The sequence below is a fragment of the Emys orbicularis genome, chromosome 1 (genome assembly GCF_028017835.1).
Source record: "Emys orbicularis isolate rEmyOrb1 chromosome 1, rEmyOrb1.hap1, whole genome shotgun sequence".
Taxonomy (NCBI): Eukaryota; Metazoa; Chordata; order Testudines; family Emydidae; genus Emys; species Emys orbicularis.
In genome coordinates, this window is record NC_088683.1 from 100193271 (window position 1) to 100214410 (window position 21140).

A 21140-nucleotide genomic window follows, 5' to 3' on the forward strand; every position below is an offset into this window, starting at 1 on the left:
GAAGAAGTGGTGGTGGCTGATATGACCGTCTTTGTAAGCAGACTATGAATTCTACATCCTTGTCCTGTAATTTAAGCATATCAAAGTCGATGATGATGTAAATGCAGGTATGCCCCATCCCCAAAATATACCTTCTGCTCTCTTAGCATTCTCAGAGGAGCTTTGGGTTATCCATCTTGAATTTTAGAAGCAGCCAGTGTTTTTGGGAAACCTATCAGGCCCAAGGCTGATATCTGACTCTGTGAATATGGCCCTCAACTGGAGTTCCATACATATTTGCTTCAGAATTTACTGAGGACTGTAGCCTCCAGAACAGGAGGAACTTGGTCTCCAAGGAACCAAACCCTGGAAGTATAATCAAGGCCTTGGTCAGGAGCAGACTTCTAGTTCTGAAAATTAAAACCCAGTACATGAAGAAGGTATGCAGAAGATGAACTGATTAAACAAATGTATTTTCTGTAGTGTTCTAAAATTTATTTTCTATCCATTCTCATTCATGTTTCATATTTTATCAGCAATTGCAAAATTCTGTGCAACTGTTACATCCCACAGAGAGCTAAGAGCAGGGAGAGGAATTGCTAGCAATAGAAAAAGCACCAGAGTAAATTCAACAACTAAGGAGAGGGGTTGTAGCTGAACCTGACTGACCTGGCACTGAGCTTGGCCCTCAACATGTCTTACTGTTTCAGGATGTACTGTGGAAGAGTAAAGTCTAAGAAAGCTTTGAGGGGACTTAACACAATTTATTCTCCCCCAGAACAAGATAATATCACCTAAAAGTTTGCATCTCCCCAGAAGCTGGTGATCGTTTCGTGGTCCCATCCTGCTGGGATGTGGGACACACATCTCTTTCCTCCTTTGTGGTGGTTTTTGCTGTTTGGAAAGTAACTGAAGCTGTGCTCATTAATCTTTGAAGTTCTCAGGTGCCTAGTGGAGGCTTCAGGAAGGAGGGGGGAACAGGACAAGGAGTGGCCATGGCCCTGCAGTATTTATGTCTTCTCTTTTATCCTAATAGACTTCTCGTCAGGATGAATGTGTTCTGAAATATTTATTGCCCTGTTTAAATATTCATTGCAAAGGCAGTGCAGCATCATGGCAGCACTGGTGCCTTAGGAGACGGGTAGGCTACAGTGCTCCTTGGCAATTCTTTTCAGTAATATGATAAAAATGGAATAAATATAAGGCATTCCCCCACTGCAAGATTCATACTAGCATTCGGGCTTACATCTTGGTGTTTCTTCTGAGTACCAGAGTCTTGCATTTGTTCTTAGGCGTATATCCTAGAGTGTCTCTCTCTTGGCTGCCAGATGCTCATTCTTACTCCCAGGCCTATATCCTAGGGTGTGTTGCCTTGTTTAGCCTGGCATTTATGTGTAGGACCCGTTGGCAGAAAGAGTTTGAGTTTGATGTGGCGCAGCCTCTTATATTTCTGGTATGGTGGCAGACTAATGGAAAGCGGAAAAATTGTATCTACTCACCCTTTAGTACACTGCTGTGGGTGGCAGAGATCTGTTGGGATTCACTGAGGTGCAATCTTTGGGAGTTGCACAACCTTTTAGAGGAGTCTGTAGATACTCACAGAAGCCCTTACATCAGTTTAGCTTACACAAGGATTTAAACCAGTTACAAGTTTGTCTGCATATTAGGAGTTTGCACCAGTTTAAGAAGATCGGTTTTTAAATTGGTCTCGTTAAACTGGTGCACTTTTCTAGTATAGACAAGTCTTTAGTGGGGTGGGGATAGGGATGAGCATCTTGCCTTTGGAAAGCTTGGGGGGACTGTTCCATCTGAAGGCATCAAGGCCTATGTTTACTGAGACCTCGCTGAGAGAATGGAAGTGTAGAGAAGATGTCACTAGGTGGGCTGCACCTCTGAGCAATGTCTGTGGGTGATATAGGGCAGAATTCGGTGCAGGCTTGTGGGTTACAAACTGGTATATGATAAATTGAGGTTTCTCCTCCCCCAGGTCTACAAAGAGATTCAGCAATAAGGTAGAAATTTTTTACAGGTATGTCTGACATTCATAGAGGTTTAAGGCCAGAAGGGACCGTTAGATCATCTAGTCTGATCACCTATATATTACAGGCCATTAAATTTCACCTAGTTACCCCTGTATTGAGCCTAGTAACTTGTATCTGTCTAAAGCATAATTTATGTTTAACTAAAGCATGTATTCTAGAAAGGCATCCACTCTTGAGCTGAAGACCTCAAGAGGTGAAGAATCCACCATTTCCCTTAGTAGCTTGTGGCAGTGATTAATCCCCTTCATTGTTAAAAATTTGTGCTTAATTTCTAATTTGAATTTGTCTGGCTTCAGCTTTCAGCCATTGGTTCTTTTTATGCCTTTCTTTGCTAGATTAAAGAACCTTTAATACCTGGTATTGTCTCCCCATGAAGGAACTTATACACTGTAATCAAATCACCTCTCAATCTTTTTGATAAATTAAATAGATTGAGCTCTTGAGGTTTCTCACTGTATAGCACTTTCTCCAGCTCCCAAATCATTTGTGTGGCTCTTTTCTGTAACCCCTCCAGTTTTTCAGCATCCTTTTAAAAACTATGCTTGGTATTCCAGTATGTCTCACCAATGCTGTAGAAAGTGGTAAAATCATCTCACTACTCCCCTGATTGTACATCCAAGAATCACATTAGCCCTTTTTGCCACAGTATTGCACTGAGAGCTTATGTTGAGTTGCTTTTTCACTATGAGCCCTAAATCCTTTGCAGTCAGTGCTTTCCAGAATACAGAATGAAACCTTCCTTTAGGATGGAAATCTGGTCTTGGAACAAATGAATAACAGAAGGCAAGAGGAAGCTAGATTAGCTAGAGGAGCCAATGTGGGAGCCAATCTGGATTCCTGAGCCACCAAACTCCTTAAAAATAACATGCCAAGTCAATCACAGATCTCCATCGCTGCTTCTCTCCTCTATCCACACCCCCATGGCAGATTGTTACAGTATTGTTGCTTTGCTATTGAGTCCTGGCATTTAAGACACAGAGGAGAGTCTGGTTTGCCTTGGCTAGGATTGTGTGCATCTGATCCAGTCTGGTTGCTGTTGAATTCTCTCCATGCGCAGGACGAATTCATATGGACCCGTGGTATGTGTAGTCTGCAGTGAAAGTGGTATGAGGCTGACAACTTTAGCTGCTCATATAATGAAGAATCTCAAGAGGAGTTGTGCTTTATATATAAATACGCTCTACGCTTTCCGCCACATCTCATCTCCATAGTCGTGTCTGTACATACAGCTCCTCACTTTGTTTTCTGCCAGCTCTGCAGTTCCTTCCAAGGCATTCAAAACCCTACCAATTGATTCCAGATGTTTTCCCCTTTCCCAGCATTCCCTCCTTTCCCCTCCCCCTCCCCATCCAGCTGGCAGCTGAGCCAGCACTGCTGCTCTGTCCTTGGTTTTCATCCTGAGGTGCTGGATTTGGGGAAAGGAGGTGCAGGCAAGGGGGCAGATTTTGCTAGCCACTGGGACAGGGGAATCAAAGAGTGGATTTTGTTACGCAAGTGAAATTAGACATTTGACAGGGCTCTGACGTAGTCCTTAATGTTTATGTCCATCCTACCATCAAAATCACAATATAGGCAGTGACTTTGCACAGTTCAGTACCAGCCAACTTTCCTCTTTCAGCTGTGGAGAGAGAGACAAGGAAGCCTGGCTTCTGGTTGCAAAGGGATCGCCACAATTCTTTCCAGAGAAGCACCAGTTTGAGAGAGCTGCATGAGACTCCCATGCAGGCAGACACATGCAATAGGCAAGGCTTTGAAAAATCCACTTGCCTACAATGAGTAGGAATTTTTTCTGGGTGAGGGGCATCAGCTTCTCTAGGATTTAAGCTGTAAAAAAAAACAACCTTTAGTTTTTACTGTGATGTCTTCCTAAATCTGCAGAGCTAGCTCCAGTGCCACTTTTGGGGAATCTGGTTACTACCGCTGTGAAGTAGCTGGGATGGAGTGCCCCCGTCACTGCTTGTAGGAGTATGGTGCCCTGTGGAGGGCTGTCATCCTCCCTACCCCTTGGAGCAGAGGCATCTGGAATGGATGGCACTGCTTCGAGCAGGAGACCCAGCTTGTGTGGGCGGTGGCCCCTGCCAGCACTATCCTGTCATTCCTCCAAAGAGTTTTGCTTTCCCCACTCCATTCCCACACTCAGAAAACTTCGTTTTCTGGTGTGATATTGGGGAAACAGTGGACTGAGGGTCAGGAAGTCAGTCTGAAAGCCACTGGTGGCATGCCCTGTATCTGGCTCTCTAGTAGTGGGCTCATGTATGGGGACCCCTTATCCTGAGTCTGCTGCTCCCTTATGTTGGGTGATGTAGGTTCTGATCCGGAAGGGAAGCCTCCGTTTCCAACCATCCCAGCAGAGGACTCTGCTGCTGTATGGGGACCCTCCTACCACTTCAGCAGAGGTCTCTGTGAGTCAACATAAAATGTTTGGAGACCACTAACCAGCATTAATTTATTTCTGGGGTGTCCCAATGATGATATATTTTGTAGTTGAGGCAGTTGATGCAGAGTTCAGCAGCAGTAGACCCAGGGTTTTGGAGTCCAGCAGTGGAGGGTACCAATCCACTGGGAGACTGGGCAGAAGGTGGTATGGCTCAGAGCACAGGTGTATTTTCAGCCTGGTGATTGGGCTTAGTTCTTGGCTAGTAAGTATTAAATCATAGAATAATAGAATAAAAGGGTTGGAAGGGACCTCAGGAGATCATCTAGTCCAACCCCCTGCTCAAAACAGGACCAATTCCCAACTAAATCATCCCAGCCAGGGCTTTGTGAAGCCGGGCCTTAAAAACCTCCAAGGAAGGAGACTCCACCACCTCCCTAGGTAACGCATTCCAGTGCTTCACCACCCTCCTAGTGAAATAGTGTTTCCTAATATCCAACCTAGACCTCCCCCACTGCAACTTGAGACCATTGCTCCTTGTTCTGTCATCTGCCACCATTGAAAACAGCCGAGTTCCATCCTCTTTGGAACCCCCCTTCAGGTAGTTGAAGGCTGCTATCAAATCCCCCCTCATTCTTCTCTTCTGGAGACTAAACAATCCCAGTTCCCTCAGCCTCTCCTCATAAGTCATGCCCTCCAGACCCCTAATCATTTTTGTTGCCCTCCGCTGGACTCTTTCCAATTTTTCCACATCCTTCTTGTAGTGTGGGGCCCAAAACTGGACACAGTACTCCAGATGAGGCCTCACCAATGTCGAATAAAGGGGAACGATCACGTCCCTCGATCTGCTGGCAATGCCCCTACTTATACAGCCCAAAATGCCGTTAGCCTTCTTGGCAACAAGAGCACACTGTTGACTCTCATCCAGCTTCTCGTCCACTGTGACCCCTACGTCCTTTTCTGCAGAACTGCTACCTAGCCATTCGGTCCCTAGTCTGTAGCTGAGCATGGGATTCTTCCGTCCTAAGTGCAGGACTCTGCACTTGTCCTTGTTGAACCTCATCAGGTTTCTTTTGGCCCAATCCTCTAATTTGTCTAGGTCCCTCTGTATCCGATCCCTACCCTCTAGTGTATCTACCACGCCTCCTAGTTTAGTGTCATCGGCAAACTTGCTGAGAGTGCAGTCCACACCATCCTCCAGATCATTAATAAAGATATTAAACAAAACCGGCCCCAGGACTGACCCTTGGGGCACTCCGCTTGAAACTGGCTGCCAACTAGACATGGAGCCATTGATCGCTACCCGTTGAGCCCGACGATCTAGCCAGCTTTCTATCCACCTTACAGTCCATTCATCCAGCCCATACTTCTTTAACTTGGCGGCAAGAATACTGTGGGAGACCGTATCAAAAGCTTTGCTAAAGTCAAGGAATAACACATCCACTGCTTTCCCCTCATCCACAGAGCCAGTTATCTCATCATAGAAGGCAATTAGGTTAGTCAGGCACGACTTCCCCTTGGTGAATCCATGCTGACTGTTCCTGATCACTTTCCTCTCCTCTAAGTGTTTCATAATTGATTCCTTGAGGACCTGCTCCATGATTTTTCCAGGGACTGAGGTGAGGCTGACTGGCCTGTAGTTCCCCGGATCCTCCTCCTTCCCTTTTTTAAAGATGGGCACTACATTAGCCTTTTGCCAGTCATCTGGGACCTCCCCCGATCGCCATGAGTTTTCAAAAATAATGGCTAATGGCTCTGCAATCTCATCCGCCAACTCCTTTAGCACCCTCGGATGCAGCGCATCCGGCCCCATGGACTTGTGCATGTCCAGTTTTTCTAAATAGTCCCGAACCACTTCTTTCTCCACAGAGGGCTGGTCACCTTCTCCCCATATTGTACTGCCCAGTGCAGCAGTCTGGGAGCTGACCTTGTTTGTGAAGACAGAGGCAAAAAAATCATTGAGTACATTAGCTTTTTCCACATCCTCGGTCACTAGGTTGCCTCCCTCATTCAGTAAGGGGCCCACACTTTCCTTGACTTTCTTCTTGTTGCTAACATACCTGAAGAAACCCTTCTTGTTACTCTTAACATCTCTTGCTAGCTGCAACTCCAAGTGTGATTTGGCCTTCCTGATTTCACTCCTGCATGCCTGAGCAATATTTTTATACTCCTCCCTGGTCATATACATCTCTATTTTTCAAATCTTAGCTATATCCACCAGGAAGTCTCTCCAGAGGTACTGAGATCCTCTTGATTAAGTTGTTGTCCGTTTCAGCACAGAGAGCTTGAATTTGTGCACAGGAATAGAGTGAAGGTTGACTAGTGTTGGGAACAATGATGGTCAGGGTGTTTGCTGTATTTCAGGTGCTTGAAAGTAAAGATCTCTCTTTTTCTTCCTTTCCCACAGCAGAGGGGTTTGGCTTCCTTCTATATGGTGTGTTTAAAAAGAATTCCAGGGGGTAAATTTCATATCTCAAATTTCTTTTGCCTGTCTCCATTATAATTTTTCAGATGAGCTCAATTCACCATTAGATGATAGTGATAAAAACGCTTGAATACATAGGAGGCTTCTATGAACTACAGCTTCCATGAGTGCTCTCATGAATGGAACTGCACCTACTGTGAATTACAGGCCTGAAAAATTCCAGTTTAAACAAAACTGCTGTGATGGGGAGAATAAGTGTCCGAGCCTTCAGACAAAAGAATCCGTAATACTATAGTGGTAGTAATACCTACCTGTTGCACACTGCTTTACAAAGGAGGTCAGTATATCCCCATTTTACATATTGGGAAACTGAGGCGAAGTGACTTGCCCAAGATTACCCAGCAGGCCAGTGGCAGAGCCAAGAATAGAACCCACATCTCCTGAGTACTAGTTCAGTGCTCTGTCCTGTCTCCTTTTATCCAATGCAGTTTAGTGCTGGTGAAAGGTGCTAGTGGGACCGCCTTGGGTGCTGAAGACCTCTGTTTATGGAACAGATATGGTAGCAGTGCAAGCTTTCCATACCCTCCATCTAACTCTCAGTGGTGTTCGGTCTCCAGGTTTTATTCAGTCCTTACCCTGTGCTGGCAGTGTTAGCAAGGAAGCAGTTGTGGTTGCATTTTTGTGTTGCGAATACCAGCCAACTAAAAACAGAACTGAAAGTTAATTTTGGCAACACTTGTATGCATTGTCATTCCAACAGAGTTGTTAAAAGCTGATTTCAGGCCCGTTGCTTGACCCTATCCCTTTGCACCTACCCCACTGAACAGCTGTTGGATGGTGATAGATTTTGATCACTTCCAACAAGAACCATTTGGAAATAGTGATATAGAGACAAAAGGCTTTGTATGTCATTTCCAGTCCCCTTAACCCATCCAGTTTCCCCAGTATGGGGCTGTGGTATGTATGTCGAGTAACACTCTTCAGGGCAACTGGGATACGAGACTGGCTCCAGATGGGGCTGGAAAATTGTGCTCTCAGTATGTACATGTAAATGGTCAATACAATTCTTGACTTTGAATCCTATATTAGTGAGATATTTGAAAGGCCTCTCTTTGGCGTTTCAAATGTTGGTAGGTGATGGCGCTTGAATTACCTTTTTCCATCATGACATCTGAAACCTACTCAGAAGAGACTTCCATTTCTCTGTGAACTACTGAAGGCTGAAATCTCCTGTCCAAAGCAGTTTCAATAGTTTGTCTTAAGGGTTTCTTGAGAACAGTGGTAGAGCTACATAAGAACTTCCTTCTTACCTGTATATACAGAGACAAGTTCCCATTTCTGCTCACTGTCTCATTTCCCAGTTGGCCACCAAGCTGCTTTCTGGATCTGGGAGATCAACAGTGTTTGAGCAATACTGTGACACCTTGGATTTTGAGTGGTAGGGCTGCAGGCAGCCATGGGATTTTTTTGTTTGTTAGTTCCTATCATTTCCCCAGAGAAGAGGAGAAGGAAACAGGACACAGTCCCCAGAAAGGAAAAGCATCTGATTCTGAGCTGATATGATGGATATTTGAGGACTTATCCTGGGGAGAAGGGAGATACATAATTCAGGCTAGATCTCCTGCCCTGTTGTTTTATCAGAGACCTAAATATAAAAGCACTGCTAAATAAGGCATTCTTTCACAATTATCATGACAGTGTTCTTGTTCAGGTGTAAAATACTTCTGTCAATGAGGATGATGGAAAAGTGAAATTTTATTTTCCCTACCCATCCAAAAAAATTACTCCTGTGAGGCAAATGGGAGAGTAGAATATTGCAAGACTGAAATAATATTTAAGAACATGCAAGTGATTCTTTCTGCTCCTTTACCTTGACTTCTCTGTTCTTGTGAGCTTCCCTGAAACTTGAAGTCCATGCAAAAATTCTAAGACTCGTGCTTGTATTATGATTGGGTTTGAATAGTACAGTATTTATAAGATGATACAGTGCACTTTGAATGTGAATCCCTGTTTTACATATCTGGGAGTAGGAGGCAGTGATAAGTCTTCTCTATATACAGATTTGCATTAGATTAACTAAAGGTGTGTTTTTAAACAGATTTAGTTAAACGAGTGCAAGTTTGTGCATAGATGCTTCCTTTTTTTCCTTTTAAGAGTGTCTTATTTTGGTTTAGCTTAATCCAATTTTAAAAATGAGCTGGATAAACTAGCCTCAAACTGAAACAAGAATGTCTACACACAAATTGTACCCATTTAACTAAATTGGTTCAAAACCACACCTTTAGTTAAACTTGTGCAAGACTGTGTATAGACAAGGCCAGAGGTAGTCAGTTATTTTTTGTCAAGGTCCAAATTTCTTGGTCAAGATATAGTCAAGGTCTGGACTCCAGAGAAACATTTTTCACACCACAAGTGCCCCTGTTCAACGAACACATACAATACTGTGCAATATACCCAGGGCCTATATTGCTTATATTTTACTGCATTAAATGAAAAAGAAAATCAAACCACTGTATAACCTAAAAATAACCTCCAAGAAAGATGTAATTTATCAGAGACTTTGAGAAGTATTTAGCTAAAATGTCAAACAGATGCAAATATTTGTGGTCAAAATCCATGTGCTTCATTTCGTAGTGCCGTTTGATGTTCCCATTTTTAACAACAGCCACTGTCTCTGTACAAATTAAACATACTGGTTGACCCTTTGGGTGTTGTGGCAAAATAAAACAATAAGCATCGGTCCACTCTTCTTTAAATGAACGGTTTTCAGTGTCAATTTTCCCTTTTTTTTTTTTTTTTTTTTTTGTGCTGACTTTTTTAAACACAGTGCTGTTAAATGTTGAAAACACCGGAGGTGGGATTACCTTGGCTCACCTTTGCTCCTCCTGCAGTTCTTGGGGCTCTTCACCGCCCTGAAGCGCCAAGTCCTGGCACGATTCCAGGCAGGGCTGAAGCCGTGATTCCCGGTGGGGCTGAAGGGGTGCAGGGAGGAAGAGAAGAAGAGGGAGAGGCACAAGAGCCCCTCTCCTTATCCCAAGAGTAGAGGGAAGGGAAGAGCAGAGCTGCCACAAGCCACTGAACTGTTCCCTCTTTCCTGTAAAAATGGCGCCTGCTGAGGGGCAGGGGCAAAGGCAAAGAGCACCGCCTTCTTTCTCCATCAGCCCTGATTGGCAGCAAGGGAAAAAACAGTCCATCAGAAGAGGTTTTTCCAAGACAGGAAATATGCAGCTTCAGCAGCTTGGGTGGAATTGTGGACATTTTAATTGCAGGGTCTGTGCCCCAGGTGTACCATTTTAGATTTTGATTGGGGTGGTGGGTAGCATTCCAGGGGCTACTTAGCTGTCAGCCCCGGGCAGGCTCCCACTGTCATGGCTTAAATTCAGGTGCAGCAGATTAGAGCTGGGTAAATGTTTGAGAACGCCCCCTGTGTTTCCTGCTAGGCTGAAGCCCCAATTCCCCACGTGCCTCAGGTGGGGCTGAAGCTCCACGTCCTCGCGTGCCTGGACGTGGGTCTTCAGCCCCACCAGGAATCCAAGGGTCAGCCCTGCAGGAAGCACCTCGGGACTGAAACACCCTTCTGCAGGGCTGAAGCCTGAGCCCCCATGAGCCCTGCGGTCTGCTGAAAAGGCTCTCGCGGTCCGGATGTGGACCGTGGGCTGCCTATTGACTACCTCCGGACAAGGCCCTAATATCAGGAAGAGACTGGGAGAGTTGCTGCCACCCCTATAGTGGCAGATATCAGAATCTCTGGCCTCCCTTGCTGTCATGTAGCTGTTCTTCAGCTGGCTCATGCCACAAGTACTAGATGTGCTTTCTCTGGCTTCTTTTCTTTGACAAGAGGTGAAATTCAAAAGCCTTGATTTTATTATTGGACTCCCCTGCTATGATATTTTACTTCTGACCTCATACTAAAAGGAAAGAAGCTCTGACAGGGCAGTGTCCTGCTCCTGTCTCTTTTCAAGAAGAAACTGCTTGGAGACCTTCTGGTCAACACTTAATGGCTTATTTCACCAAGAAACTGTGTGGTCAGGTTCTGAATTAGTTTTACCCAGCTTTACTTGACCCGTAAGACCGTAGTTCTGGCATTGGGCTTTGAAGGGAGAGGGCACGACAGTTCCTTGGTCCCTATCTCATGTTTCCATTCATTCAAACAGTTCAGTAGACAACATCAGCAGGTTGGAAAGCTGTCATGTGCTCAGTGCCTTCCTCTGTGTGGGCTTGTCTTAACACACACACACACACACACACACACACACACACACACACACACACACACACACACTCTCTCTCTCTCTCTCTCTCTCTCTCTGTCTCTGGGTACGTCTTCACTACCCGCCGTATCGGCGGGTAGCAATCGATTTATCTGGGATCGAAATATCACGTCTCGTTAAGATGCGATATATCGATCCCCGAACGCGCTCACCGTCGACTCTGGAACTCCACCAGAGCGAGCGGTGGTAGCGCAGTCGACAGGGGAGCCGCGGCCGTCGATCCCGTGCCGTGTGGACCCCAGGTAATTCGATCCAAGATACTTCGACTTCAGCTATTCGCGTAGCTGAAGTTGCGTATCTTGGATCGATCCCCCCTCCCCAGTGTAGACCAGCCCTCTCTGTCTCTATCCAGGCTATAAATGTTTGTTCTTTACTTCTAGTCTATTGTCCAGGTGAAAGAAGTAAAGAACAAAGGATTATAGCCTGGATCACACTAGCCTTTACAAACATGTTAATTACCTCAAGTTAACAGGCAATCAGTTACCACAAGGTTTAGTGTAGACATTACAATTGAGAACAGTGCCTTGGCTTTTGCTTGGTGGATCGTTTTTGTTTTTTTGTTTTGTTTTGCTTGGTTGGTTATTTTTAAATGAGGGATATAAACCCTAGTACTTCAGGACGTAAGTCAACCAACCACAACCTGACAGGAGAAGGAAACTTCCTCCAAGGGCAAGTTATTCACCGAATGTCTTGCACCTTCCTAAAGCATATGATGCCCGCTACTTTCATACAGGGTACTGGCTTAGATCCAGTATGACAATTTTTATGGGCTTCTCTAAACACAGAGTTGTACTGCTTTAATTATACTGATATAGTTAAAGTGGTACAACTTCCCTAGGGTAGTCGCAGTTTGGTAGGTATAAATGTGCTTAGATCAGGATAGCTTATTCCCATACAGGAAGGGGAATGAACTGTACTGGTGTATGGCATTGTTATACCAGTATAACTGTATTCACCCTACGGGTTTTACTGGTATAACTATTTAAAAAAAAAAATTCACACAACTGACCAAAATTGTTGTACCGGTTTAAAAAGTGTGTAGACCAGGCCCATGTTTTTCTAGTAGCCGTGCTCCATTTCAATGTCATGATCTTGGATCACCACCTACTGACTGCCAAAGGAATTTACCTAATTAACATTGCAATGAAGAGTAAAGTAGTTTAATAAATATTCAAAGGAATGTTCCCAGCTCCACATCTTTATAAGCTATTACATTTCTATAAAGGCTGATCTATATGCAGTTTTTGCACTGATTTAACTAAATTTCCTGATGTAAGCTGTACCAGTGTGAGCTGGTATAAGTGTCCACACAAGGGGTTTGATCAATTAAACTAAATCAAATTTTTAAACAATTGTAGATAAATTGGTTAAGTGCGTGTACAAGATCTAAGTTGGGAGAAGGTCTCTGTCTTTAGTGTTCTACTCGGCCTCAGCAGAGCCAGGCACGACTCTGGATCACACCTTACAAGCCAAGGGGACTGGGTGAAAGCTGCAAATGGAGCCCCTCCGTCTAGTTACACTAATCCCATATCCCTTTTGTGCTCTGCTCTGACCACTGTTTCAATTACGTTGCTGAACAGAGCCTTAGCTTTCTTATGAGTAATGGGAGGTGTTCCCTGTATCTTTATGGGAGTGGGGTCTGACAAGTGGATGTGTGCCAATGAGTCCGATGCAGGAATCTATTCATCTCCTTTGATAGGGGAGTTGGTTTGAGTCCTTACCTGGTTGTGGATGAATTAGTGGGGGAGAGCAGAATTTTTTCTTGTTCTGAACTGCAGGTTTAAAAGTACCTTACACTGTGTTTAAAGAAAACGGTGCGTATACATTTAGTTACGGTTTGCCAAGTTACCACTGCACTTGGAGGGCTTGTTGCTATTCGTGAGCAACCCTTCCTTGTTCGGCTAGTCTGGGATGGCTGCTGCTGCTGTCTGCAGAAGCGAGTTTGAAACACTCTATTGCCGACAAGCCTCTCAAGACAGTTTGTAGAGAGGATGGGTTTCAGTCTGTCCATCCACACCTCCTCCTGCTTGTGATTGTCAGGACTCTTGCATTTCTTCATGTCGTTCATACCTGGGAAGTGGGAGAATCAGTTTGCTTAAATGCTGCTGTTAGAATTGTTTTTACATTTTAGGAGGGAGGGCAAGGAGCCCAATCCTGGCAATTTCTATATTTGAATTATAATTTCAGGTCTTGGTGGTGTTTCATGTACTAGGTGCAGTACTTAGCAGATGTAAAGTGTTCTGTACATGCTAAGAATTAGTAGTAGTAAAATAATGGAACAAGTATTAAGAGGTGAAACTTGCTGAACATCTAGATGATAACAGGACAATAATGACACTTACAGATGGTGTAATAGGAGGTATTACGAGCACTAGTGAGGACAGAGAAATAATACAAAGGGATCCAAGAAGATTAGAAATATGGGCAGAGAATAATGAGATTAGGCAGGAAATGTGCAAGTGGATACATCCGGAGAAAAATAATCTGAAATACAAATATTCAGCGGGAGGGAGAAACCTGGATAAGAATACTGGTGAAAGATAGTAGGAAACCTCAAATTAAAAATGAATTGGCAACAGCGTGGCAGCAAAACAAGCCTATGTGGTTTTGAACTGCATTACTTAGGCCTGGTCTACACTACGCCTTTAATTCGGATTTAGTGGCTTTAATTCGAATTAACTCTGGAACCGTCCATACAACGAAGCCATTTAATTCGAATTAAAGAGCCCTTTAATTCGATATCTGTACTCCTCCTCGACGAGAGGAGTAGCGTCAAAATCGGTATTGTTAATCCGAATTAAGGTTAGTGTGGCCGCAATTCGATGTTATTGGCAATTAGATGTTATTGGCTACCCACAATGCAACGCTCTGGAAATCGATGCTACTATGGTAGCTTGGACGCACACCACCGAATTAATGGTGCCTAGTGTGGCCGAATACATTCGAATTTATAAAATCGGTTTCCTAAATTCGAATTATATAAATTCGGATTAATCCTGTAGTGTAGACATACCCTTAGACATAAAGTCACAAAGCAGGGTGTGATAGTCCCCTCTAAATGGCTCTGGGATGACTTCATCTGGTGTACTGTATTCAGCACCAGAAATTGATTGAAAAATTTGGGAAGTTCAGAGAGGAGCAGTAAAAATGATTATAGTTGGATTTATGAGTCAAGATTAAGAGCTAAATATATATGTGTTGTCTAAGCATACACTTAGGCTTGGTCTACACTAACCCCCCAAATCGAACTGAGGTACGCAACTTCAGCTACGTGAATAACGTAGCTGAAGTTCGTAGTACCTTAGTTCGATCTTACCTTGGTCCACACGCGGCAGGCAGGCTTCCCCGTCGACTCTGCGGTACTCCTCTCGCCGAGCAGGAGTACCGCAGTCGACGGCGAGCACTTCCGGGTTCGACTTATCGCGTCCAGACAAGACGCGATAAGTCGAACCCAGAAGTTCGATTGCCAGCCACCGAACTAGCGGCTGGGTATAGACGTACCCTAAGAGACATAGTCTTTTCACCCTTAAAATGTTTTTATGTGACTAAACGTGGGAGCGTAGTTATTTAGGATGGTACAAGTGGATGTAAGATAGGAGGAAAGGAATAAAATTAAATTAAGAGGGAAACTTCTGAAAATGAGATTGTTAGGTTTGCGGGATAGTCTTTTTGGGGTCATTTTAAAACAAGATTAAATAAAACAATAGAATATGTCCTGCAGGGAACAATCCTGCGTTATCAAGAGGATAGACTCTGTGACCTAATAGGTCTTGTTCATAGAATCCTAGAAATGTAGGGCTGGAAGGGACCTTGAGAAGTCATCAAGTCTGGCCCCCTGCGCAGGAGCAGGACCAAGTTAACCTAGACCATCCCTAGCGGATGTTTGTCCAACTTGTTTTTAAAAGCTTTCTAATTAGTATTCTGTTCTCAGGGTTAGAGGTACTGTCAACTTGAAAGCTAGTCCAGTTAAAAATAAATAAGTTAGTAGTTTTAGATACTGCACCTTCCCCAGAGTCCTGCTGCCAATTTTTATAGTTTTACAATCACCGTTTCCTATTTTGTTCCTATTTTTAAAATGGAAAAACGTACACAGTCATGGGGAACTGACTTATATTGAAACTAACTATAGACAAAGAGCTGTCAAACGGACAAGGAAAATAAACTGAAAAAATATTAAAATTATTGTTCTCTAAACTTTCAGTTATAATAATCAGAGATGTTATCTCTCACAATGATAGGTTTAAAAAGTTCTAGACAGAAGCATAATTAAGTTGATGGTGTTTCTTTAAAATCTTCATTTAAAAATAAAGTCTTCAGGCCTGTCTTCATTTAAAAAGATAAACTTGTTTATTGTATTAGTTTAGATTGACTTAAAGGTTCAAAGACAGGGAACTTGTCAGGGTAAGGGAAGCAATGGGGTAGAAATTAAAGCATGGTAGGGCTACCACTTTTCTGGGCTTTTGGGGGAAACCTTGCATTGCACAGATGATGCATTGAGTGAGTCTACACTGGAAAAAATTGTAGCTATATTCCCGTAGCTGCCAGCAGTGGTGCAGCCATTTTCATGACATGGTGGTAAAAACGTCTGAGCTGTGTCTATGAATTTAACAGTGGTGTGGTACGGCTGCACTGCTGCTGATAGCTGCAGTACTTATATGCAGCTTTGTGTAGGGACTGGACGTCAGTAAGTGAAACTGGCTGTGTGGTTAGGGTCCATGGCTGCAGCTCTGCACTGCTAAATGGTGTTGAATGCCCTTCCCTCACCTTCTTCCCAGCTACAGGCGTGCATGATCATGTGGCCCACAGGGGACACAGGCCAGATATACTAGTGTCAGAACAAATTTGGGATTCAGCCAATGTCTGAATGACCTGTGTTGGCTGGAGGTGCATTGAATTTATCATTGTTTCATTCGCCCTGAAATGGGAGCTGCAGGCACTTTGATAAATGGATTGAAAGATTTGTCTAGTTTCAGCGGAGCTCCCTTCAGTGTCTCTGTATTCTCTGCTAAAAGACTACTATGTAATTTCCTGCAGCAATTACCCCTTGGTGAATCCCTTCCCAACAGAGATCCCTTTTCCTCATCTAGTGACAAGACTGTTTTCCCTTTTGTCTATTGATTTAAGTACACCAATATTACAACAGGCTCTACTACCTCAGGGTGTTATGGGAGGAGGACCCATGTCTGGAATAGCAGGTGAAATTTAAAATCGGGATTACAGTACATTGACAGTGGTGAGCAACCTCCTAGCCTGAGATTATTCCTTGGATTTCTCTGGTGGGGTGATGGGTGCAATAGAAACAGAGCAATAGTCCAGTCTTCTAAGGTCAGAGAGACTGGAATGTCATCGGCCGTTCTTCCTTTACACCAGGTGACTGAATTCTTCCAGCCATGCCTCTCTCCCTTCCCTGAGGGCATGTAGATGAGGCCTGACAGTTGGGCAGAGTGGCTACAATGATGATTTTTGAAGTGCTAGGGCTCTCTGGAGGCATGGCAGTGTGGGATTTTTACCCTCTTCGGCATACCTTTTGTCTGGTGGAGTATCTGTTTAATAGACAACCAGTTGGCATCAAATGGCGCCAAAAGCTGCTAAAAAGCCCATTGTCCTAGCACAGAAATCTCTGTGGGATGCCCTGAGCTGAGGGAGGAGTATAATTAACGCCTTGTTTGAAGGTAGCGATGCTAATGATTGGGAGAGAGCAAGTGCTGCAAGCCTGTATTCTCAATTTTCAGTTCCCCATGGCTCCTGTCTGTCTTCTGAGGAGTAGGCAAGAAACATGAATTCCAGTAATTGGGTATCTGGGTAATCTGTTTTGCACAGATCTGTCCTGGAATATAGATCTCTGCTCTCTCTTTTACTAGAGTATAGTAGCAAGGAATACTGCCCTAAGCAGAGGTACTTGGGGGCAGTGCCGTGAGGATGCAGTTTATCACAAGAAATATTTTAACAGTTACGGGACTGGGAGAAGTGGGGTGTGCCAGCCAAGCACACTGGCATTTTATAGGGGTGTTAGGACCAATGCCACCCGCACTGGAATGCTGGGAGCACTCAGGAAAAGTCAGAAAGAGAATTCTATTCTATAATTTGGGCCTGAGGAGGAGATGCAGACCAGTCAGGCCCCAAAGATACATCTTACATGACTTAGTTAGGGCATCCTGTGATATTTCAAGGGTGTGTAGGTCCTGAGCCCCAAATATGGTCCCTTCATTCTACCCAGTATCCACAAAGCTGCCAAAGCAAACTTAAAAAATGAAAATCTGTGCTCTCAGGGGAGGAGTGTTCCTTTCTATATAAAATACAATAGAGGACTTGTTTGTGTGGTAGTGTAGTGACAGTGAATGGGATACTGAGCTGAGCTGGATTGGACACCTGTTTGCTCTTCTTAGATTGGATTCCTGTTCCATCATTTGTAGCGTATTAAATCCATTTTCTCCTTTCCCCTTCTCCAGGGTAACCAGGAGCCAACAGCCACTCCTGATGCAATGGTCCAGCCATTCACCACAATCCCGTTCCCACCACCCCCACAGAATGGGATCCCCACAGAGTATGGGGTGCCACACACTCAGGACTATGCAGGCCAGACCAGCGAGCACAATCTGACACTCTACGGAAGTACGCAGGCGCATGGAGAGCAGAGCACGAATACGCCCAGCACGCAGAATGGATCTCTTACGGTATGCACAGCTAGTTGCAGAGGGGGAAAACCAATACAGTGCCATTCATACAGTGCTTTTCCTGAAACTGTTTTAGGTTAGATTACCTGATAGCTCTCTTCCATCCCTAATGTCTCATAAGCGCGTAGGTAATGTTGCTCTTGTATCAGAGGTGGGCCGCTTGTACCCCAAAAGTGAGAGAATTATTAAAGCCCAGTGGCTTTCACATCCCAGTGCAATGCTCCTACCTTCCCCCTCGGATATACTCTCTTGATAAATTTGTGTTTGTGAAGAGAGAATTATCCCCTCTGTCACAACAAAGAGTAGCAATAGTTTGCGGTGGCTTTCTTAAACGTTGTGACTGAAGTGTAGCCTAGAACAGCCATTTAGGGATGTCCAGGCTTTACAAAGGTGTTAACTACTTTGAGTTGATTGGCAATCAAATAAAAAAAAAACAACTAAGTGAAAACAAGCCCTAAAAGGCTGAAATTATAGATAGGATTAGAATTAGTAGACACAGATGAATTATCCCAGTTGAGGGAGGTGGTAGAGTGGGGAGACATTTTGGCTTTTTGAAGATGGCCGTGTGCGTGGAGGGTGCAGGGGGGCAGACCTAGGCAGGAGACAACCTTTGGCTGCTATGCAGCCATTTACTAAACAAAGACTTTCACCTTCTTCCTTGTTCATTTTCATCTTCCCATAGCCTGGAACTGGACAACATGCTGGCAGATTATCCCAGGGAAAGCTTTATCCACCCCTTAAGCCACTTGTTAAGATTTAACTTCCTAATAAAGAGCCTTATGGTGAGAACCTTCAGTGCAAAGGGATGGATTTAATCTGCTAATGCTTTCAGTTTTCCTTGTAGTTAGGTGCTTGGCTGCTAGAGATTATTTTTTTTCCCTATAAGTACGGAGTGAATTTAGTGCCAGTGATTGGAAGGACCGATATAGTGCCAGCTCAAGTGTGTATGGATGCACAGCATGTAGCACCCTTCTCTCTGTGATTGGCCATGGCTGCACTGTTGACAGCACTGGTCTTGACCTTGAGAGATGCTTCGAGCTATGGTGTTCACAAGATGAATGGATTCAAGAAGGAAAGGGTATAAGCCCGGTAAAGTACATTGACCATGCTTTCAATTCACTTCAAACACCTTACTAAGCCACAGGGCAATGCAATCCTAGTTAATGACAGATCATGACTGGAAATGGAACCGAAGGCTGATGCAAGGCAAGTGCAGAGCCATATAAGTAACCTTTATGACACTTAGCTGTCCCATGTCCCACCCACCCAGTGAACACAACACAGGAACTGGAATTTTAGTTTCCTGCCTGGCAATGCAAAGCAATACTAAGCGCTACCAGCTCAAGATGGAGTTGGATGTTGGGAATGCAACCTAGATCTCCTGCATGGCAATGTAGAGTGCTTCCTGGCTTGTCTGCTTTTTCCATGCGTTTATGTTGTTCCTATCTTTGTCCAGACATTAAGAATGTTTTTTTTAAATGGAAATGAATAATGTGAGCCTTGACCCTGGACACAAGCTGCTGCCAACCCTCCTGTTCCTCTTCCATATTAGGAACCATCTCCACTGCATTGCGGGGAAGAGCTCTGTGTTTCATCGACTAATACAAGCTCCAGAGAGCCAAAAGAACGAGAATAGGAGTCTGCATATGTGCTCTGGCAGGGTGAGGCAGTGGTACTTAGTAGACTATGAGGAGAGAATAGAAGCTCGTGTGGGAGGGAGTGTGTTGTTGAGTGCCTGCCATGAGAGGGAGAATTGTTGTCAGGAGTCTGTGGAGGGAGTGTAACTGGGAGAGGTTAGATGATAGGTTAGCTAGCATGTAACTTTTGTACCAACTACTGGGAACAGTAGGCATGTCTGCTCTAACCATTTAACATAGTTAAAGGTGCGCAAGTGAACACTGCAAAGTAGAGTGCACAGAACTGGAGCTGGCCAGGAAGGGGTAAAGGTAACCACCTTCAAGAAAACACATGAACACATTAGTGGTGGCAGTTTTTTAACCTGAAAGGATTCCAGTTGGTGGTAAGCCACTGTGTGTTTTTCATGGAAATCCAACGGGAGTGGACAAAGTTGCTGAGGGCTTTCCCAACCTATGTCTTACATGCTTTGGGCCTTGAATCTTTCTGCACTTATCCCTTTCTATTCCTCTAGTGGAATCTTAGTGTATGAAGCTCTTTTGATTCTGTGGAATATAGGCCCTGGGGTGTATTTGCTTTTAGCTTTATTCTTTGCTCACCACACTGAGGAGTCATGTGGGGACTGAGCGAAACTCACTGTATTGTGTTGGAAGTAGGAGGCTTAGTTACTCAGGCCAAAGGTGGGTGTTAGAATACAACACACCAGGTAGATGATACTACCTTTCCGAACACACCCCTAACTCACAGGCATTGTCCATCACATATGCCAGTTATTACATACATACTTGTGTGTGTTTGTTGCATGTGTGCACTCATCTGTCACACACAGGTTCTCCCTCTTTCTCATCCTGTCTTCTGGCCCACGGGACTGTACTAACCTAATATTGTATAAAGTTGTCTTAGGGCCTCTAATGCGCTCCTCTTGCTACAGCAGTCAACAAGAGCAGCTGCCCTCACATGTGTGCAAGTGAGATCCCAGACCCAACAGGCCCGCAGATTCCCCTGCTGTTGTGATCTTAAGCCTGGACTCCCAGGGGCATTTCAGGAATTCCTTTAACCAGAGAAAAGAGACCTTTCCCTGCTTTTAAGATCAGAGTTTGTGCTGATGTCCATTTGGTGCAGTACACAGTCAGTTAGCAAAAAGGGGATGGGAGGAAGAGCTTAGAATTCCCGCTTTTCAGCCTGGCAGAGGCAGGGTCATTGCAGAAATGTTAAACTGAGAAGACAGGGTGTCATTTTTGAATTGGTTTTGGGTTGGTTACATCTGACATAACAAGCCTGTGCGACAGTGTAATGAGTTCATCCAATTTCTTTTCTTGTGTGCCAGAGCCTGACTAGCTCATAAGCCAGACAGGCTGATGTGAGGAGACTGACAGTGGCAAAGTGAGTTAATTAACACAGTCTGGAGGCCTGAGTTCAAATGTCAGCTCTGGTCGCAAATGAAATAAACTTCGGGAGTCAAGGTCCACTCCATACTGGCCATTTCTCTACATCAGGGGTAATCAGTTATTTTTTGTCAAGGGCCAAATTTCTTGGTCAGGGTATAGTCAAGGTCCAGACTCCGGGGGGAGAGGGGGAAAGTAAATAAAAATATTTGGGGTCCTTTTAAAAGCATCTGGCGGTTCGGGTTTGGCCCGCGGTCCCCCTACTGACTACTCCTGCTCTACATTGTAAAACCAGTGCACATTCTAGCATGATTGTGTTGTCAGCCAAGGAGAAACCTGGGACTGAAATAATGTT

General features: G+C 44.4%; 1 protein-coding gene across 6 annotated transcripts in view; it reads left to right on the top strand.

The window, feature by feature from the left end:
* Positions 1-21140, top strand: part of RBFOX2 (RNA binding fox-1 homolog 2) — a 243114-nt gene that overhangs the window by 162634 nt on the left and 59340 nt on the right. For all 6 annotated transcript variants that reach the window (XM_065397511.1, XM_065397513.1, XM_065397516.1 and 3 more), the window contains exon 3: positions 17541-17765. In XM_065397511.1, the coding sequence (XP_065253583.1) occupies positions 17541-17765 (225 nt within the window). The remainder of the gene's footprint in view (positions 1-17540; positions 17766-21140) is intronic.